The 22,798-nt window shown below is 37.0% G+C and overlaps 1 protein-coding gene across 4 annotated transcripts in view; it reads left to right on the forward strand.

Moving 5' to 3' along the window:
• The window catches only part of LOC149067626 (nonsense-mediated mRNA decay factor SMG7-like), a 267,121-nt gene that overhangs the window by 37,409 nt on the left and 206,914 nt on the right, over window positions 1–22,798 (forward strand). For all 4 annotated transcript variants that reach the window (XM_089252529.1, XM_089252530.1, XM_089252532.1 and 1 more), the window contains exon 4: window positions 8,597–8,668. In XM_089252529.1, coding sequence (XP_089108655.1) covers window positions 8,597–8,668 — 72 coding nt within the window. The remainder of the gene's footprint in view (window positions 1–8,596; window positions 8,669–22,798) is intronic.

The raw sequence follows: 22,798 nt of genomic DNA on the forward strand, positions 1-22,798 counted from the left end.
CCGTGACCTTTTTTCACATTTTATGATTTTTCTAGGAAAACAAAAATTGTGATTTTTTCATGATAGTAGACAGATGGTATCAGAAAAAGGACGTAAAAAATTTAAAATCCAATAAACATTAAAAGTCATCTAAATGAAGTTTCACCACCATGGGTTCCGCTCACAAAAGATAACAATACAAAATAAAATGACATTGATAAGAAAACAAGCAGAAAAATGACTATCTCAAGAAACACAAAAAAGAAATGAAAAGTATGAGATGGTGATGTTTTCTTCCCATGTGGAATTTTCTAATTGATTAATTATTTCTTAAGAAAAGTAGAATCTAGATTGTCCCAGCAGGATACAAAAAATTTCAAACTTAACAGAAGGTGAAAGAACCACCTCGTTGGGCATTTTGCCTGTTGTGGCATTGTATTTGTATTATTGAAAAATGTGCATCATGCATTTAAATTATATTTAATTTTGCTTGAATGCATAATTTTTTAAGCCACTATGGATATAACAAAGTTTGCATATAACAAACAGTTTTGCTGTCTTTCCCTAATTTGTAATACACTGATCAGACTGCATATGGAATTATTTTATCAAACACAATTCTGTTTTGCCTGACGAATATTCTGAGATTGGGGAGTTCAAATAAGGAAAGATTTTATAGAATTAAAGATCGCTTACTAAAGGGTATTGAGTATCCTTCCCCCAGCCAACTATTAATGCATGATTAAAACTAGTGTTATGGTTTCAAATCAAAAGGTAGCGAAAGACTTTCGCATGCCTTGGTTAAATATTCTGATCTTAATAGTGGTGAATATGTAGACAGAGACCATCTTTCAAGCACTTATTTCGTGCAGGTTTTCACAATAATAACGCCCTTACAAGTATACAGAAATTTCAATACTTAAAGGGCTTGTTATCTGAGTGCCTAGCGGTGGCAATGTGTTACATACAGATGTCAGATGCTAGTTATGGCAAAGCTGGGATAAAATTAAATCAGCGATATGGCAAAAAAAAAAAAAAAAAAAAAATTGTCACGTCTCTCATGAATAAACTGTAGTTTAGTCACAACCCAAGATCACTCTTGCACATAAAGCATGCTTGTGTGAACTTGCCGATGTAGGTCTAAGTTTTGTTGGTAAGGAAGTACTTGATAGATCATTGGCTTATTTTCATTCTTTTAGAAAAAACTGCACTCCAATACACGTCACATTTGTGTGGAAAGAACAGATAAAGAATTTCCCCCTTTGCACAATTTTTTTGATTTTCTTAATGACCAGTGTTTAGCTCTCAAGATGACATATGCAAAGCGTAGTGAACTTTCTGAATTTGGATTCACCTTGTTGTAATCCAATTTCTGATTGTCTGGAAAAACAAATCTATAGTTTGTGTGAAATGTAAAGAGGGACATTTTCTTTTAGGACAAAGTGCCAAAATTTCAAGGACATGAATGTGTCATATAGAAGAGAATGTGTTTGTAAACAGAAATTGTGCTCTAATTGCGTATCTGATAAACATTTGGTGCAAGGCTGTTCATCTAATAATGCCAGCAATATTTGCAAACTTAAGCATAATATGCTATTACACGAACATGAATTGTGCATTATTGAATATCATTAAGGTAAATGCAAATATTCCCCCCCAATCAGATGAATTGGGAGACATGATTCAAGTAGAGGGATCAAAGATTATAAGTTGCAAACTGTAACTAATAGTATCGCTTCATCTTCAGTTCTGGCAACAAGATTTTTGAAGGAAATGGCTGCATTACAATTGTCCAAAGATGATGTCATTTGTTTCCTCATATTGCTAGCATGAAAGCTGCTATATTTATTGCTCACTGCAATTATAAATGTAATGAGTTATCATGGAAAGCTGTATGACATGTGAATGTTACTTGATTCTGCTTCTCAAAACTCTTTCATTACTGAAGAATGTGTGCAGAGACAAAATCTGAAACAATCTGATCAATAATTTAATCGTACAAAATACTCTATAATGGGACTGGGATCTACATATGTTGGCACTACCAATGGCAAGTTAAGTATAAAGATGATGTCCCAAATACAGTCCTGAAGTTGAACATTATATTAATGCATTTATTTTGACTAACTTGGCTCCCAGATGACTTTTTTCCATTGTGAAAATACCTGAACTTGAACTGATCAGACAGACTGAGCTTGCAGATTTGTCTTTTTGTAAACCTTCATACATTGATTTCATCATTGGTGCAGATTTTTTCTTTATGTTTATGGTAACTGATCAAATAAAGATTTTGGAATCTTGTGTAATTCAAAATTCAAGGTTAGGTTGGCTCATGAGTGGCAATGATGATCAACAATTGAGAGAATGGAGATTAAAAATGATTAATTAACTTCTTCGAATATCATCTCACCAAGCATTGACAATCACCTACAACGGTTTGGGACGTTGGAAGAAGAGTTCAATATGTAGACTCAATCACGACTGCAGATGAAGTATTTTGTGAGAACCATTTCAAACTAAACTGTGTAATTAATGCTGAAAACAGATTAAAAGTTGAACTTCTCTCCCTTTCCTCCAGACTCATAAAAAACTGGGTAACTCTTATTTAATGGCTCATTCATGTTTGTTTAGTATTGAGAGTAAATTGAGTGAAACTTTGAAAGCCCACTACAGATTATTCATGGGTCCAAAAGGGATGGACCAATCAGATAATTTTCTCCACTGCTGATAATCATTATCACTATCAATGAGTGCTGCAGCACATACGTTACTATTATTGTATTTTCATTTATTTTGTGCGCATTTGTGTGTGTTCATTGTCCCTAATTTTGTAAGCTACATTTTTTAAAATTCATCTGAATTCTTTTTATTTTCGTTAAATATTAGAGAAAGAGGTAGGTTATGCGCACACATGAAACTTTCTAAATTATTGTTTTTAAAAAATGATGTTCTATTGAAGTTAAGTGATGTTATATGAACTTCCAAAAATATCACTATCATATATTTCCATGTTTTTACATATTTATCTACTGTCTTGATATTAATAAAAAATCAAGAACAAGTAACCTTTTATTTAATCATTAATTAGACAATTGGCTTGCTTGTTTCACACAACATAAAAATGAAGTGCCACCAAATTTACACTGTTGTTGACATCTCTCCGATCAAAAAATGCACTCAAGAATTAGAAAAAAAATTTATTTGTTGATTAATAAAATTTACTTAGATTTTTTATGGTGTATTTAGTTCGCAGAGTATACTGTGTGTGTGTGTAAGGGTGTTTACTGTATTACACTTCTGTGTACTGCACAGAAAGTAACAACACAATTATTTTAACACTATCAGTGATACAATAACATATTCCAAAATATTGATGTTATTAAACGAATTAAGAAGAAAAAAAATCTGGAGACTAGTTTAAAAATATATTGATGTCGATTTTGAACGAGATATAAAAAAAATATTGTAGTAAATTTCAAAATGTCTTGAAAACATATTGTGATAGAGACATTTACCAGTTAAAGAACATTCTTATATTGAGATGAGTTTAACTTAAGAATAAAGGCATTTCCATGCAAAATTTTTTTTAAATATATCGTTGTAGAGAGATTTATCTCATAGTACCGAATATAATAATTTATAACGCGCGATTTATCACTATGAATAATTTTTCCAATCAGTATGTGTAATTAGATAACATTTTAAAAGATAATGCTGTTTCTGAATCATGTTACTAAATTAAGTTAATGTAATTCAGAGAATTATTATTCATTATAATGAAAAACTTGATAAATTAATAATGAATGAATACTTTCCAATTCTACTAATATTTCTCTCCGTTGCTCTCGACTTCATCGAAAAATGTATGTGCGAGTGGCCATGTTCATTTCCATAACGCGAGTACTTTCCAGTCACGTTATCTACTGCTTCGCATAGCGATGAGGATAACGAAGATCGCTAGTAATGCTGTGAGAAAAATCAACCTTTAGCAATGGTGATGTAAATCTATCCCACAATGCACTGCAAACACGTTTGAAAATAGGGGTTAACAACATCAGCGTAATAGACTACCAGTAGTAATCACAGACGCCTGAGTGACACCGCGGTAAGTTGCTTGTCTTCCACTATGAAGGTTACCGTCAAGGTCCACAAGTTCAAATCCAACCAAAGAGCATTAGAATAAAGTTCTTTACCTACCGAGCCTGGGGCAACAACCAATAGGTTGTGCCTTCATTTCCCACCCAACTCCACTGGTTGTAAATTGCCTTATGGCGATACATGACTCAGAGTTGGTGTGCAGTAAAAAGTAGTAGTAATCACACTCATAAAATTGTGGAAAAAAATTTCAAATCTTTTCCATCGTCAGTTCTCGCTTCTGATTTGCAGCATAAATGGCAGCACCTCCCACAAATATATATATATATATATATCATAACACTTATAATACCAAATTTCATTAAGAAGTTTTATCATTTCTCAAAATTGGCTCACTCATTGTTGAAATATTTTTTGACAACTTTTTGCATCCAGAAATACATGTGTATTTTTTTGTGAGGATGAGGCCATAAATGCCAAATTTTATCGTTAAATTTGCTTTTGGGTATGTGGTAGACACTCTGTTTTTGGTTTCATTGATTTTGGTTGCAAAGTTATCTCCGTAATCGCTGCTTCTGTGTTCGCTATTAGTATGGCTTCAAAAGCATTATCACATTCCATGTATTAACAGTTCATATGAATTCAAGGATTTCATTGATTTAAGATGATAGCGAACTTATTCCTTACTATTTTCTGCATCTCATTGTAACCCTTGAATAGGGTTCTATCGCGAATAGATGATGAACATAGTAGGGGGGTTACTTAGTTGCTTATTGATAAGGACATTGATATTGGACATCGTCGAAGAGATGAAGAATGCCTTCAGAGAGCTGAAAGATCTCCTGAAGAGTGCCAAGAACGATCGTGGGACCCAGAAAGACAAGTCATTGGGAAGCTGGAAATGCCACAAAAAAGGCCACCTGCTGAGCGTATGCTCAATCGCAGCTACCGGTACGAAAGATGCACCATACCGAGTGTACCACGTCTCACAGCTGCACGGAGGAGACAGTGGACTCCACTTAAGAGGCGAGATTGATGGACTGCCGTGTAGGATGGTCATCGACACTGGAGCCAATTTGAGCATCGTCAGGATGGACCTGGCTCGAAAATTCCACCAACGACTTCCCTGCGTACCACCATCGCTGGCACTACAGACAGTCAGGGGAGAGAAAATGAGAGGAAAGTTAGAAGTCTCAGTGAAGTTCGCCACGGTCACCTATCGACACACCGTCTTCATGGCAGACATAAGGGATCCGTGCGTCATTGGAGTGGACTTCTTGAGGAAACATAGATTTTCCTTGGACATGAGTAATGACCAGTTGCACACGCAGAAGGAACAAATCCCCCTGCTCGGATGTGGTCGTAATGAAGTACCTCCAAGAAAAGTGATGGACATTCCAGAGGCGGAAAAAGAGTGCATCGCCGATGCAGAGAAGACCAATGACAGGTCCAGAACTGTTCTCTCATGAGGGTCAGATGGCATGAAGAGGACGATCCAGCCTCGTAAAGAAAAAGCGCATGGAAATGCTGACGCCCTGACGAGAGGACCGGGTGCACAGAACCGTCGTCGTTGCCTCAAGCAGAGAAGAGAAGTATGGGCCGCAGAACCCTGTAGTGAGACGGATAACATCTCAAGTGATGATCCCTGGAATGACGAGAACACCAGGAAGGCCCAGGCTAGAAGATCCCGACATATGACCGATCATGGACTTGAAAGAATCCACCGGGAATAAACCAACATGTCAAGACATCGCCTCTTCCAGTCTGACAACCAAAAAATACTGAGCGCTACAGGACTCTCTGGAGATGAGAGGTGGCGTGCTGTACCGCAAATGGTAGTTGGAGGATGGGAAGACGTTCCAGTGGCAACTCGTCCTGCCAAGAAGCCGTGTGAAACAATTGCATGAAAGCCAGACCAGTGGACATTTCGGCATGATTAAGACTCTCCAAAAGGTCTGTGAACGATTCTACTGGGACAAGTCCAGGACAGATGTGAAAAAGGTGCAAGAATTGCAACACCTGCGCCGCTCGCAAAGGACCTCCAGGGAGCACCCCCGGGCTGCCTTCCCCGCCACAACGTTGAAGCGCCATTGGAAAGAATTTCCCCAAATATCCTGCGACTGTTACCAAGGACTGGCCACGAGAGCACCGGATACTGGCTGTTGCTCATGAGACAGGACCTTCGCCAGTTAGGTGATCTGATGCTTCTGCGACCGAAAGATGCTGCTCTTCTACCGGAAGAATACGTCCAGGGACTCCAGGAGCACCTCGAGGACATGCATCAAATCGCCAGACATAGGGTCAACATCGGCTCCAAAAAGATAAAGAATGACTACGATGCGAGGGCCACGTCTCATGACTTCAAAGAAGGAAACCTCGTCTGGCTCTGCACCCGAAGCGCCAGAAAGGACTGTGCTCGAAACTTCAGGCGTCATGGGAAGGACCCTACAGAGCCGTGAAGAGACTGAACGACATCGTAGCTTGTGTAGCATATTGTTATTGCTACATTCCCGTGATTCAAGGATTCAAACAATTCAACAGGCAATAAGTAAACTAGGCAAGTTCCAGATCAAAACATTTATTGCTACAATGTACTTAGAATAGGTTACACGTTAGAGTTCAAATGAATACATGTTAATTCTGAAATCGACAACACTGATTCGCAAAACGACCAAAATAGGTCTCACCCAAATACAGCCGAGGATCAACTCCTACTATCAGCGTGTCATCGTTGAACAACTCGTATGTCCTATGTCGAGAACGAAGTGTCCCTTTTTTCAGGTAAGGCGAACGATGTTGACCATTCGAGGAAGTTCACCTGAGGAACCTATGGGAGTCAGAGCACCATTCCGAAGTTGCACCACTTGTAGAACTCGCTGAATCACACCAAACAGGGAGACATGCTGTCGACCATCGGCACTATGTTGAAGACCTAGTTGTACATAAGTGCAGCTTGCTGTATCATTGTAGGGATCACCCGACCCTTTTCAAGGAATATCATTCCATCTGACTAGAACGCACAATAAGTGACTATTAATGACTAGAAGATTGTGTTTGAACCAACTACCCGGACCAGCCGGAGTAGCCTAGCTTAGAAGATCACTTTTTTACGACATTAGTGTTATCACAACAACAACTAGTTGTTAGTAGAGGTTATTCATCCATCAACCCCACTGAGTGGAGTTAGAAGATCAAACTGCTCGGAAGTTAGGAGATTGAATCCCCAGTTTTTCAGGTTTATCCAGCCTATTTATAATAGCCGAAAACAGATTTGTTCTCAGCACATCGGGAAAACTGTGACGTCAATCCTGTTGATTTGCATATCCTAAAACAATAGGAATTATTTCAGATATTCTGTATTTCTGGTTGGCAATAGTTCGATAACCGTAAACAAAGCCGGCCGGACTTTTATCCACGATATTGGCAAGGCTATTCAGGGTGAGACCAAGACAATGGATTGTACATAATCAGCAGAAGTCTGCGGCCCTCCGCTAACTAAACAAGGTAATTGAAAACAAATATTTCTTTACAAAGAATAATAACTTATATTGAACATAATCATCAAAGGTCGTTGACACAGCCGGGTCCTCGTCCGGGAGAAGGACCTAGTGTTAGCTAGTTAACTAGGGGGGGGATTATCGGAACTTTGGTATCAGAACACGTAACGGGAGACCCAAAGAGGCGACACGTTACACTCGGATCCAGAAAATGTCATTCTCAAAGTACAAGGTGCTCTACTTCAACAGACTGGCATCTTACCGCAGTGATAATCTGCTGATTTGACTGAACTGAATTGTCGGACGAACAATTCTATGAAAGGGGGCAATCTTGCGATTTATAGACGATAGATGGCACGATTTATTTGATGGCTCTCAGAAACATCAAAATCGGTTGATGCCGGTTTTGGTTTGGCGGAGAACCGGTGGAAACATTCTAGAAGGTCCCGCCCCTCCGTATGGTGGCGCTGCCAACTTGGAAACTGTAAAGTAGAATTTTGTAGAGTGTTCCTTTTCTCAAATTTTCAACAGACGTATGAATAGTAGGGAGTTGTGAAATTTTGAGGCTCGAATAGAGAGAGACTGGATGAAAAGTCAGTTGTGATTTAACTTTGCGAGAAAGTAGTTAGCTCTCCGATTAGGTTGTAAATTGCTGTTCTGTAAATGAATCTGTTTGTCCGTCGAACTGCTTCTTGTTTTGCAATCTCTAAGTCTTGTGAAAAATTATCCGGGACAGTATATTTGTAACTATTTGTACAGTTTGATGGTTAAAGATTCATCCTAACAACACTAATAAATTTGTCATTTCTAATCAATTTAACCACAACTTAGCAGTTTTATCATGACCACATCTTATCAATTCAATTGGAACTATTTTTGCAAGATTCATATTGTCGTGGCTAATATTCTGCCGAAATACTTTTTTTCACAACTTCAAATGACCATAACTTGAGAAATGCTTGTATGTTATTGCATTATTATTTTGAATAGATTTCTTAAATTCAAAATTTGAATTTTGTTTTCAGAATACTTCAAATGCACATTCTAAGAGCCATTTTGCTACCATATTAGAGAACGCAAGTGGATTTTATTTACAAGTAAGCTATTGTAATTCATTCAATTTTTGTATTTCAAATATGCCTTGATCTAGGATGTGGGAACCATGCAACAAGTAATGTGGTACTGAGTTATGAAGAAAAGGTGTTGAAATCGTAACTTTTTTCAATTAATTCATACTCATGAACATGAAATATCGGAAGGTTTGTTCTCTAATTCCCCCTCCCCACCATAAAGGAAAATTTGCAATAATTTCATTTTCGTAGATTTTCTAAGTGTAGCTACATCTCATTGATTTAACATTGCATACGTGAGTTTCAGAAAAAATTTGTCAAAAATCAAATAAATTTCAGAAAACTAAAAAAATATAAATATCTTGATAAAGTAAGTGATATCTGTGGCATCTGCTTGAAAAAAAAATGGATATATACAGTTCTATGGATTAAAACAGTGCAAAAAATTAATCAAAAACCAGCAATTTCATGTAATGCAAGATGTTCATGTGAGGAATCAAGTGACACCACTTTATTTTTTGATAGAGTAGCTGGAAAATCAGTTATCCAACTCTACTGACCGTGGAGCTATGACTAGATCCTTCTTCTTTCCTCGTTTGCTGACAGATAGCAATGGCAGCATTCACGCATGCATATTTGCTCACAAATTCAGCTCTACCATGCCTGTGCCGATGTATACTTTGGATAAGAAATATCACACATGTGTATTTACTAAATCAACATTGCCAATTTCAACTTGATGTAACGACATTGAATTTCCCAGTGTGTTTGCTAAACCGGCATCACCGATTTTAACTCGATGTGAGAACACTGATACATCACACAAGCACATTCGCTAAATCGGCATAGCGATATTAGACATCAGAATTAATGATATATCACCATGTTTAAAATCAGATATCAATGAGGGATGTTATACATCTGTGGTTTATTGTAAATTGATACATTGCCCAGTTCTATTAGCTATGCACCCTGTATAGTAGCCAAAATTTCTTATTTTACCACATTTTCTAGCCTTGGTAACATTCTCTTCTATTTTTAGCAAGTTCATGAATGAAGATTATATCACGCATTTCTATGTAGTGTTGTGTTGTCCAAACACTTTTTCCCCACAAAGAAGCAACAACAGTGACTTAAAAGACAAAGACCAGTCTTAATGTAGTTCATTACTTCATAGACATTTTCTTTCTGTAAGAAGTAGCATATCTGATATATCATTATCAGTCTTGATGTCCATTAGTTTTTGTCATACTTTATTGCCCCCAGTTAATCAAGATTCTACTGCAGTGTTTCTCAAAGTGTGCATCATAGCTCCTAGAAGCATCACCAGTCTTTGTCAGGGGTGGCACGGGGAGCTGAAGATATTGATTTGTGTGTCTATTTATGTGTTGAAGTGGTTCTTTTATAAGTTAAAATATCTACTATAAACTATAGGGAGCCACAGGTGACAAAGTTCGAGAAACACGGTTCTACTGTACTATAGTAAGTTATTTATCAAAAATAATCAGCTATATACAGGGTGATTATAATTCTGATTTCAAAGCACTGTAAATTAAGAATCGGTTGTCAAAATGACTTGAAAATTTACATGAATACTCCTGGAGCAATAGAATTTTTGTTTGACAAATAAAAACCTTTAAAATACACCAATAGATGATACTTCTTTAAAAAGAAGTATCATCTTTTAAAGAAGTAGCATCATATCAAGGCTATGATATGATGCATAGCTATCTATGTTATGATACATTGATAAATTGAGAAGCTATCATATATCTATATGAAATATCATATTCATAGATAGAACAAATCAATTTCTTTTTTATTGGCAGTGTATTATATAGTATTAATTATTCGTTTTTTCTTTCATGATACCAGGGTTGTTTGGTTTAAACTTTGGTTAAAATATTTAGGCTATTATTATATTTTAACCAAACTACTAACCACCTACTATTTAGGTTAATTAGGTTAGCTATTAGGTTAATTATAATAGTTTAAACCCTGGTTTTAACCAGGTGGTTTTTTCAAAAAAATCAAATAAAAGTGGCCTAAATATAATTTTTTCCTCGAAAAATATCATATTGGTTCATTACTAGCCAAATTGTTTCATTCCTACCACATTTTATATTCTTGGGATACATTCTGATGGTATATCTTTAGATGATGTAAGTGGTTTTTTTCAAAAAATCTCATAAATGTAGCCTGAATAAATAAATATATATATATACACTGCTGGCCACCCAAATTGCAACACCAAGAAAGACAAGAGATATCGCAACAATATTTATTTTGTAGATAACATGTTGACCAAGCATCAAATGATTAAATTTATAGACTTCTGTGAAGTGTGGCTCCTGCCAAAATCAGTAGCCAGAGTAGCCGCCATTGTTGGAGATCACCGCTGCCACACGCCTCTGCATTGATTCAAAGAGACTTTGGATGTGTTCTTGGGGTACAGCAGACCAAGCAGCTTCCACGCGTTGCCAAAGTTGATCTGGTGTGGCAGCTGGGGATGTAATCTGGGTCAATTGTTGAGCAACCATGGACCACATGTTTTCTATCGGCGAAAGATCCGGAGAGCGAGCTGGCCAGGGAAGCAATTCAATCTGGCGATTGACGAAGAACCTTTGGACAATGCGTGCCACGTGTGGTCGCGCATTATCCTGTTGAAATATGGCTGTGGGCAAGCCCTGAAGGTAAGGAAGGACAACTGGCTCCAACACCTCGGAGATGTAGCGCTGGCTTTAAAGTACCGGCAATGCGTACTAGAGGAGTGCAAGAGTGATATCCAATACCGCCCCATATCATAATACCCAGTGCAGGACCAATGTGGCGGTGCATAACGCAGCTGTTCAGCATCCTCTCTCCACGGTGTCTCCAGACTCGAATCCGATCATCGTGGTGTTGCAGACAGAAGCGTGACTCGTCAGTAAAGACAATTTCATTCCATTGTGCCGTCCACATCCTTCTTTCATCGCACCATTGGCGGCGGAGACATCTGTGGTTCTGCGTCAAGGGTAGACGAAGCAATGGACGTCTTGCGGACAGACCACTCTGCTGTAAACGGCATCGAATGGTACGCGCAGACACTGGATGATGCGGTACAGACTGAATGTGCTGTGCTATGGTTCGTGATGTGGCTGAGCGATCCGTCACTGCCATACGCACAATACGCCTGTCATCACGTGAAGTGGTGCACTGAGGTGGATGCGATCGAACACGTCGCTCCGTCGTACCCTCCTGCATCCAACGATCACATATCCCCATTACAGTTGTTTGGTTTCGTCCAACACGACTACCGATTTCCCTGAAAGATAATCCACAATCTCGGTAGGCCACTATCCTTCCTCTGTCGAACTCGGATACTTGATCAAAAGATGATCGCTGTTTTCTACGAGGCATAATTGATCGTTTTTTTGAAAAAACCACAAGAAAAACACAATTGCCGTACTTCAAATCGTCAAAATCTCCAAGCCTTAAATAGCGCTTTGAAGTGGTGCCACAGGCGCGCGTGGTGTGCGTCTGCGCTGAAATTCTAATCATTTGCATATCTCACCTCCGCTAATGCATGTTGTAAATTTCATATTATTTGCATGCTTCCTTCAGGGTGTTGCATTTACGGTGGCCAGCAGTGTATATATATATAATTTTTTTTTTTTTCTTATGAAGTATCTTAATTATTTGAAGTTATATGCAGAAGCCAAAATCATCAGTCTCATTCTTACTACATTTTCTAACCTTTGGCTAAATTCTGATGCTCTATCTTTAGCAAATTCATTAATAAGGAATGCATATCATATTTAAATGTAGTGGTGTATTATCTCACAGGGTTTTTTTTTTGCTTTGCTTTTTTCCTTCACAAAGAAACAGCAACAGTAGTGACACCATCATGCTAGGGGCAGGTGGTTTTATAATCCAATTAGACACCAGCTGTCCCTAAAGGACAAAGACCAGTGTACACACTAGTAGTTATATTACCTCACAGACATTTTCATTTTCTTTCTCATAAGAAGTAGCACAGCTCACGCTGTATATCACCCAGTCTTAATATTCAATAGTTTTTTTTATACTTTCACGGTTAAGTCCAGTTAATCAAGGTTCAACTGTATAGTAGTAACAGATTTATGAAAAATAATCAGCTATATACAGGGTGATTATTAAAGTTTTGATTCCAAAACTATATAATAAGTACTGGTCAGAATGACAAAAATTTGCATGGACACTTCTGAAACAATGGAAATTTCTTTGGCATGAGAAAAAAGTGCAAGTAATGCAAAATGTGAAAGTAGAATATGCTGTACTTGGCCAGCAGTATAATCTATTTTGTGCAACCCCATCATTTCGGCACTTCAGCAGCATCAGTGTGCGGATAGAGCAACTTTTATCAAGATGCACATTGCAATACTAGCAACGCAGCTGCTGAAGAACTATTTTGACAATAAAAGGATGACGACACCTGGCCAGCAGCCAGTTCAGCTAACCTTAACCCTTGCAACTTCTGGCTGTGGGGGGTACCTCAAAATGTTATGAACAGTGGTCAGATTGCAAACTTTCGTGAGGTGGTCGGCTGAAGTTGGTTTTCTGTGGTTCCCAACTTCGAGGCGCAAATGCGAGCCGATCTTCCTGTTAAAAAGTCTCGCCACAGAGAGCAACAGACCTACAAACAGTACAAATATTCAGTCACGACACATCACTCACTTCACTTCTGAGATATAGATGGCAGCACTGAGAAATCATACACAACACTAGATACACACTCAGACTGTTAGGTACAGATATTACACTTCCGGCACAACTAACTAGGTAGAAAATTGCCTATGGCGATAGACCTGAGTTGTGCTCGGTTTAAAAAAAAAAAAAAAATTTGGTGAATTGCAAGCTCCAGCGCATCCCCTATACATTAGAAGCTCCTCAGGAATATTAACAGGGGGGCGCATTTGGTTTAATAAAGGTGAAAAATTGCAAGTGCATCCACATCATGACCATGGCAAATTCTTGATCTGCTGTTGAACAAGCATTTTTGTGCTTTCACTTCATAGCCAGAACACTGTAGATAACATATTTAACATTTCTGGAGTAAGTTGTAGTTATTTGTTCAATTACTTCATTTTTGTGATGTTTCCTTGAACTATGAAATTGTGTAATGCTAATTAAGTTATCATTTTGCCCTGACTGGCTATCTTGCCCGTTCTGTGAGCAAATTTCTCATGTGTTGGATGAGTCACGAGTACAGTGTCATTAAATTTACATTTTTAAGTATATTTTTCCCCTCTGCCATATAAAATTTCATTGCTTCAGGAATATTCATGTAAATTTTAAAGTCATTCTGGCAATGGTTCTTTTTTTACAGCGTTTTGAATCAGTGCTTTAATTATAATCATTGTAATATCATTGTATATTGTAAATCATTGCTAATTAATCTACATTATTTATGCTTCATTAAATATATTATTTTCACCTAATTTTTAATATAGTTTTTGCAAAATAGCTTTCTAATTAAGCATACTGAAAGTAACTAGAGAAAACATCTTTATATTATATGGTTAATAGTAACATTAAGAATTTTCAAACTCAAAAAGTAGTCATTGAGTTATGCAAAAAATAAATTGCAAAAGTTGGTTTTTGTTAAAATGTAACAAATATTTATTGATTAATTAATACGAAAATAGTGCTAATTACATTAGTAAACATTTTATTTTAATTAATTATTAGAAGTTCTAATGATTTTATAGAAATTTTATTGTTTTTAATGTTAATGCTATTTAAAAAAAAAACTGGTTTAAACCAAAAAAAAAATGGTTTTTTACCAACCCTGCACGATACATTCTTTTATATACCTTGTGCGGTTGCTGTATTTTGGTTATATTTGGCATCCATATTTTTTATGTTCATCTTCTTTTAGTCTCCTTGTTGAGTAATTTGCCTGTTGTAGCCTTTGAGTTTGTATTTGCATTTGCTGTACTCATAAAATATGGGAAATTTCCGGACAGAATTGATAAAATATAGTCACATCAGACAGGGTGAAACAATTGCTGTCAGAGATGGGCCCCAGGTTGTTGGCAAAATCTGGGTCCTTTTTGAGTGAGTGGGTCTCTCTCTCAAAAAAAATAAATAAAGTCCCCCCCCCCCTCTATCATTCACAGATACCTCTGTGAATCATATGAACAAATAATTCATTTTTAAAAACATGTTCAATCTAAAGATTCAATAACAACAAAAAGTTTAATAGTATAACTAGATTTAAATACATTCGTTACTAAATATTCTACTAGTAGAGAAAAGTTTCAAAATGAAACCCATTGACACTGAGGAATTAACATGTGTAACAAATTTAAAACAAATATAATTAAGTTAGGCACATTATATGCAGTGAAACCTATATAAAACAGAACATCAAGAGATTGAAATTATTTTCCATTCCAGTCAGGCTTCCGCTTTATAAGGGTGCCACAAAAATATATGCAGGGATTTATTTCTGTCGTTTTGCAAAGCTTAAGTTTTGAGAACATCACCCTAACTACTATAAACCAACGAGTATTAAATAGAAACATGCATATTGTTATTTGGAATTTTTTCATATTTGTTGTTTCAAATTACTACACATTTGAAATTTCATATTTAAAATGTGCTAATAGTTAAACTTCCATATAAAACATTCTCCTGAATAGCAATAGAATGAACACTTCTGTCAAAAATGGAAAAATTTCATATTTAAAATAAAAAAATTGAGAAATTGTGTAACTTTTAAAAAATAGTGGTAATGAGATAAACAACCAATAACATTTGTGAAAGAAAGATTCTATTCTGTAACGCTTAAATTCTGCTTTTCTCTTGCCTCTATGACCTATTTTTGGGTTTAAATCCAAGACATATTTCTCGTGGCTGGTTGCCATCTCTTCACTGAATTAAATGATAAGACATTGCTGAATTGTGAACAATATTTCAGTCTCCCCTTACCTATTTCTCTCCCAAACTAGTTTAAATGGAAATTATCAACATTTTTTCCAAGAAACTGTTTTATAACAAACATAGATGAAATGCTAAAAATAGGCTTTTACTAAATTATTAAATTATTTTCCACCCAATCCCAACCCTTTGCTTGTAAAACCAGTTTAGATAATAAGCATTCATCGTTTTTCCAAGAAGTAAAAAGTTTCCTAACAAAACGGTATCAGAATAATTCAACTTCCAACAGAAAAAACTTGCACTGAGCCAAAGAAATTTTTCAATTTTGGTAAGTTTTTTTGGTAAAAATAGGCTAAATATGCCTTCCGTTTCCACATTAGACAAGTTTCAGTCTTGAAGAGGTTTCCCATAATTCAAAAACATTAATTATACACAAGTATTTTTCTGTTCTGTTCAAGACAGGTTTCACTGCATTTATGAATAAATCAGTCTATAAATTATCTTCTGATTGATTTTCCATTTCGGAAAACCTTAGCTCTTTCAATAATATCTTCTGATTAAATTCAGAGCAAATGCATCTTCACACCTGAATATGCGAGCTATGTCAGATTTGTATTGGTGAAACCTAACAGCGTGCTTGTGTGTCAAACTTTGTGAGTGTCTTGTATTCAGTAGGTGGTGCTATCTATCCTCCAAACCACTAATGTGTGGATTTGTAATTTAATGTGCTTTAAGCAAGATTGTTTGGTTTAAACCATGTTGGTTTTAACTAAGCGTTGTTTTTAACCGTTGTAGTTTATCTGCTCATGTCATTACCGGCAAAATATGATGTGATCAAGTCAGCAATAGAGAATCAGCCTAGTGACATTCTAAGTCTGGAATTTGTGACGAAAAGACTCATTGATGCTGAAGCACCAATGCTGGTGCTTGCACAGCAAAAGGACAACTGATCGAGAGAAATGCCACGTCAAATTGTGATACTGCTTTTGGTGTTTCCAAGAAGAAAGGAAACTCGCAGAAATTCCAGAAATATAAGCTGAGGTGATATGGGTGCGGTCGCGACTTTTGCTGTTGGTGGTGTCAACAAGGGGTTCTTCATCATGGATTCCGGTGCTACATCATACATGTGTAGCAGCCAGAATAGTTTGAAACGATGACATCATATATTGGGACTGTTTACTGTGCTTCAAAAACTGAATGGTTGAATATTCAAGGAATTGGAACCATCGTTGGTGAACTTGATGTGAGAAAGCTGACCCTGACCAACGTGCTGTATGTCCCAGAGCTCAACAATGAGCTGATGTCTGTGAAACAAATTCAAGCAGCTGGATTCGTGGTTATCTTTTCAAAAAGCGTTGTTCTTGTCTAGAGGGGAAATGAAAGTTTCATTATAGCTCAACTCAACAGCAAAAGACAGTATGTAAGTGGTTTCTCTTCTCATGTAGCTTCATCATATGTTGCTGAATGTAATGCGAAACTGTGGCATTAAAGGTTGGGTCATCCATCGAACTCAGCTGTGAAAGAACTTGGGCTTCCAGTTAAAGATTCATTTTGTGAGGTTATCTTACCTTTGCCAAACAAAGCACTGAACCGATTGAGAAAGGCCCAAGTAAAAGAGAAAACGAGCCTATGGTGATGGTGCACACTGATGTTTGTGGCCCGATCACTCCAACGACCCACACGGGGGAAAAGTATTTCATCACTTTTATTGATGATCACTCACGCTTCATGGAGGTTTGATTGTTTAAAAAGAAAAGTGAGGTTCCTACAGAACTGATAAAATTTCTGAAGCTGAATACTTCTGTGAAGAAAATAAGATGTGATAATGCTAGCAAATATGTGAAGGGTGGACTTGTTCATTACGATACAGAAAATGGTATCACGATTGATCCTGCTCCTCCTTATACTCCAATGCTGAACAAGCGAATTGAACTTTGTTGGACGAATGAATGAATGCCAGAACTTTGCCACTTATCCCATATCCAAGATCTCTTCCAGCCCAGCTGTGTGGCAGAGTCTGGAACACTTTATTTTGTGTTGAAAAAAAAAAGACTTTGTTCGACAAAGGGCGGGCCCTCATATTTGAAGTCAACTTGCCAAAACAAATGTAGGGTGAAGCAATTCGAGCAGCTGCGTATTTGCATAATTAAATTCCAAGCAATACCATAAATAACTTTACACCGTACAAACTGAAGTTTGGATCTTCAGTTTCAGATTCCTGATCTAAAGCAAAATTCTAGTTTTTGGATGCAGTGCATATGTACTAACTCCTGTAGCTCTGAGATGGGATGAGAGATCAAAGAAAATGATCTTTGTCGAATACTCTTCTATGGGTCACCGACTCGTGGATCCAGAGACAAAACGTATCGTGGTCTCCAGAACTGTCAAATTCAATGAAGAAAAGAACGTCGTTATCGAACCAATCGATGATGTAACCTTGAAAGATAATTTATCTTCTCAGGACAGTGATGGCGAAGAAAAAAAGTGATGAAATCAGCCATGCCACACCAGAACAAAGAAGGAGATCTGCTACTTAAATTATATGCAGTACTAAAGTTCCTCATTCTTACTGTATTTTCTAACTTTGCACTACATTCTGATGCTCTATCTTAAGCAAATTCATGAATGAGGATTGCATCACACATTTGTAGTGGTGGTGTATTATACTCTCCGCTACCATACAAAGTATGTTCGTATGGTAGCAGAGAGTGACGTCATCCTTTTATAAGTCGCCATCTGGTGGCAACGTCAGCAGTTGTGAGCTTGGCCTGAGTCTGGTGCAGCCGTCCATGTACGGTCCCTTTCAGTGTACACAAGCTCCAAGGAAAGATTGAGAGATTCAGTGCCTCTGTAGTCTAGTGGTCTAGGGCATTCACCCAGAAAGTGAAAAGACGTGGGTACCATTCCCCTCAGGGGCAGTTGAATTTTCTCTCTTTGCAAAATATATCTTCGCAACAGCCAGTTGTTAAAAAACATTCGGGTGGTGTATTATCTCACAGGCTTTTTTTTCCTTCACATTTTCTCTCTTTCCAAAATAATCTTCGCAACAGCCAGTTGTTAAAAAACCTTTGGGTGGTGTATTATCTCACAGGCTTTTTTTTCCTTCACATTTTCTCTCTTTCCAAAATAATCTTCGCAACAGCCAGTTGTTAAAAAACCTTTGGGTGGTGTATTATCTCACAGGCTTTTTTTTTCCTTCACAAAGAAGCAGCAACAGTAGTATGGCTTCACCATCATGCTAGGGTAGGTGGTCTTATTATCCAAAAGACACCAGCTGCATACTAGTAGTTACATTACCTCAAAGACATTTTCATTTTCTTTCTCTAGGAAGCAGCACATCTCATACAGTATATCACCACCAGGCTTAATATTGATTCTTTTTTTTACATATTATCAACATTATCCCCAGTTAATCAAAATTCTACTGTATAGTAATAAAAGCCCAAAATTGGTAAGTGATTGCAGTCCAAATAATTTTCAGTTAAAAATTCCTTGGAATATTCACGTTTGGTTAGGATTTACAGTAGTAAGTGATTTGAAAAATAATCCGCTATATACAGGGTGATTATAATTGAAGTTCTGATTCCAAAACAGGAATAAAAACTGCTGATCAGAATGGCTTTGAAAATTTGCATTGATCCATTGCATGAAGCAATAGAATTTTATTTTGCGAAAGAAAAAAAAAACTTTAAAATGTACAAATAGATGATGCTGTATATTTGGCCAGCGGTATAATCTATTTTACTCAACCACATCAGGGGCATAGCCAGAAATTTCGTTCGGGGGGGAACCACTTTCATTTCGGGGGGGGACCAAAGTGACAGAACAATGGATTTGGCCATCTTTTTCCCTTTTTTCGGTAATTTTCTCACATTTCGGGGGGGGACCAGACCCCCAAGTCCCCCCCCCCCTCGCTACGCCCTTGAACCACATCATTTTGGCACTTCACAGCATCAGTGTGTGAATAGCAGGATTAGACAAATCCCAGATGCCAGGGTGACTAGAAAATCTGTTTTGGCGCCTAAAATTTTATATGCATCATTGCTAAAATAAAGTGTAATTATGATACTTTTTCTGATTTTGTATTAATGTGTCTCTTCCAACATAAGAATGGGCCATAAAGACCTGGGAAAAAAAACATTACTCAGGATGGTTTTTCTTGAGGAAAAACATGCTTCACTCTTAACGAATTTGGCTGACACCTACATTTTTTTTTTTTATGATTTGTCCAGTTGTGCATCCCTGGTGGATAGCACAACTTTTATTGAGATGCACATTGCAACACCAGCGAAGCAGCTCCTGAAGAACCATTTTGACAATAACAAGATGACACAATACCTGGCCACCATGTTCACCTGACAGGTGAGCGCTACTATAACCCTTGCAAATTTTAGCCTTGGGGATACCCCAAAATGTTATGTGCAGTGGTTGGATTGAAAACTTTGGGGACATCATTACCACAACATAGTCCTATTCTGATCTGTTGTTGAACAAGCACTTTTGCTCTTCCACCTCACAGCCAGAACACGGTGGACAACATATTTAACATTTCTTGCGTAAGTTGTAGTTTGTTTAAATGACTTCATTTTTGTTATTTTTCTATGAATTATTAAATCATGCCATGCTAATTGCATTATCATTTTGCCTTGACTGGCTATCATATCCATTCTGTGTGCAAATTTCCCATGTGCTGGAGGAGTACCGCGTCATCTGTTTTACATTTTTAAATATTTTTCCCTCTTTCGCCATACAAAATTGCATTGCCTCAGGAACATTCATGCAAATTTTCAATCATTCTGACCAGTGGTTTTTATTTTACAGAGTTTTAAAATCAGAACTTTAGTTACAACCACCCTGTATATCATAAATCATTGCTAATTAATCTCTGCATTAATTAAGCTTCATTAAACACGTTGTATTTGCCTAGTTTTTATCATAGTTTTTGCAAAACAACATCCTGATTAAGCGTATTGAGAGTAACTGGAGAAAACAACCTTATTATTGGGTTAAGAATATAAGAATTCTTAAACACAGAATATTTCCTTGAGTTAAGTTATAAAATAATTAAATTGCAAAAATTGGTTTTATAAAAATGTAAGAAATATTTATAGATTAATTAATATAGGAATTGTGTTAATTACATTAATAAACATTTTATTTTAATTAATTAGAAGTTTGAATGATTTTTTTATAAATTTTATATTGTTTTTAATGTAAATGCTATTAAAACAAAAAAAACTGGTTTAAACCAAAAAACCAACCAACAAGTTTTTTTACCAACCCCGACTTTAAATCTACTGATTGTCACAGCAGGAGCCATGTACAGAACCGGTTTTTGGTACCCCCTTCCCACCCTCTCCTAACCCCCCCCCCCCTCCAGCAATTCATAAAAAATTATATTATTTTTTCTCTTTTAGCTTAGGTTTGAGGGACAACACACACAGAAGCATTTTTCTTTTACTTTTTTCAATCAAACTTTTTTTCACCCTGTGATTTTGAATTTGGGGGCTCTTCCTAGATTAGCACTCTGTGTGTCGTCACGGCCCAAGAGTTGCCTCTGTGTCATGTCAACAGAGCTTTTAAAGTTGGAAAACCTCAGAAAATCATATTTATTGGACCTGCACATTAGCATGTCCGAAATCCGGATTTTTGCTATTTGAAACTTATGACCACATTGTGGTTAGATGACAAAACTGTGGATATTCAAAATAGAGTTTTAACCAATTTGTTTTTTTTTTCCGTAACTGCCTCTGCCACAGGGCGTCAGCGGCACGTCTGATTCATTTTCAAGCCACTCTGACCTGTGGTTCACATTTCACAGCGTTTTAAAATTGTAACTTTACTTATAATCACCCTATATATTGTAAATCATTGCTAACTAATCTGCATTAATGATGCTTCATTAAACATATTTTTGTTTTTCTTAGTTTTTATCACAGTTTTTGCAAAATAGCTTCCTTCTTAATCATATTGCAGGTAAGTAACTGGAGAAAACATCTCCACATTACAGTAGAACCTTTATTACCCGTGCGCGGATTAACCATGCTACAAAAATTTCAATTTCATATTCAGCTCTTCTCTATCCGTGTTGTTGTTGGTTTTATTTTTTTCATTTCTTATGTAAGATTTTGTGAAGGTTTTGTGATGAAAACAGACATTTCCATTTCATAGAACTGAATTTTTTCATTCTTTTGCAGAACTGCCCCCACCCATTCTCAGAGCTGAACTCCCATGTGAATGTGTTGAAAGGCAGCCCCACATATGCACACATAAAGTCAGACATTGTCCTGGGGTGATCAACACTTGGAGATTTAAAGCTAATTACAGTAAATGCTGGGAAGTTAATCAAAATACATTGCTTTTTTAGCAATTGAAATATAAGGCTCAAGAATGGTGTGACTTTGGATATGGTCACGTAACCTCATGGCTCATCGACTAGACCAGTGTCATTCCTTGTTTGTGCCATTCTCATAGCATATTTCATAACTGTGCAGAATAGCTGACAGGAAAAGGATAACCATGTTTTTCGGTTATTCGTGATTACCTTCCCCACTGACCTCTTAGGAACAATATTGGTTTCCATATAAGAAAGGACATGACCTCCCTACATCGTGGAGCAGGACATCTCGGCTGTGGGATCTTTGGCGGATCCGCAAATCACGGGAGGAGGGGCTCTATAGTGAATTTATACCAGGAAAAAACAATGATGGTAATTGTCATGGGCCTCAAGGCTATAGCCCTACCTTGTGGGGACCAAGAAAGGACACCAATTTTTTTTCCATGAAGGAAGAAAGTTTTTTTTTTTTTTTTGGCAATTATATCATACTTTTTTCTTCTTTTTTTGTCGCGCTGATCTTTACCGACTAGTTATAGCGAACGACAAATCGTGCAGTAAGCATATGTGACTGAACGAGAGACTTCGAGAAGATTTATCCCAAACTGGAATAGAATCTGTGATCGAATTGACGAATCATTCGCCATTAATTGTTTTGCGACGCAAAGTGTGCAGCTTTGAGGCAGGGCCGTACTTAGGATTTTTGCCGTCCCCACACAATTCCAAAATTTTATAATTTTAATACAGTATTTTTTGTTCCCCCCTAAAATGGCCGCCCTCTAAATTTTGCCTCCCGGTGCAGTTGCCCCCACCCCGCCCCCTTTAATTCCGACACTGCATCGCAATGAGCTTGAGATATTGATTTGCGTGCCTATCTATGCTTTGAAGTGATTCTTTAAAATGAGAAAATCTGCCTACAA

This window comes from Pholcus phalangioides, unplaced genomic scaffold, assembly GCF_987345545.1.
Source record: "Pholcus phalangioides strain wild (caught in Gottingen) unplaced genomic scaffold, Ppha-v1.0 ptg000029l_1, whole genome shotgun sequence".
Classification (NCBI taxonomy): domain Eukaryota; kingdom Metazoa; phylum Arthropoda; class Arachnida; order Araneae; family Pholcidae; genus Pholcus; species Pholcus phalangioides.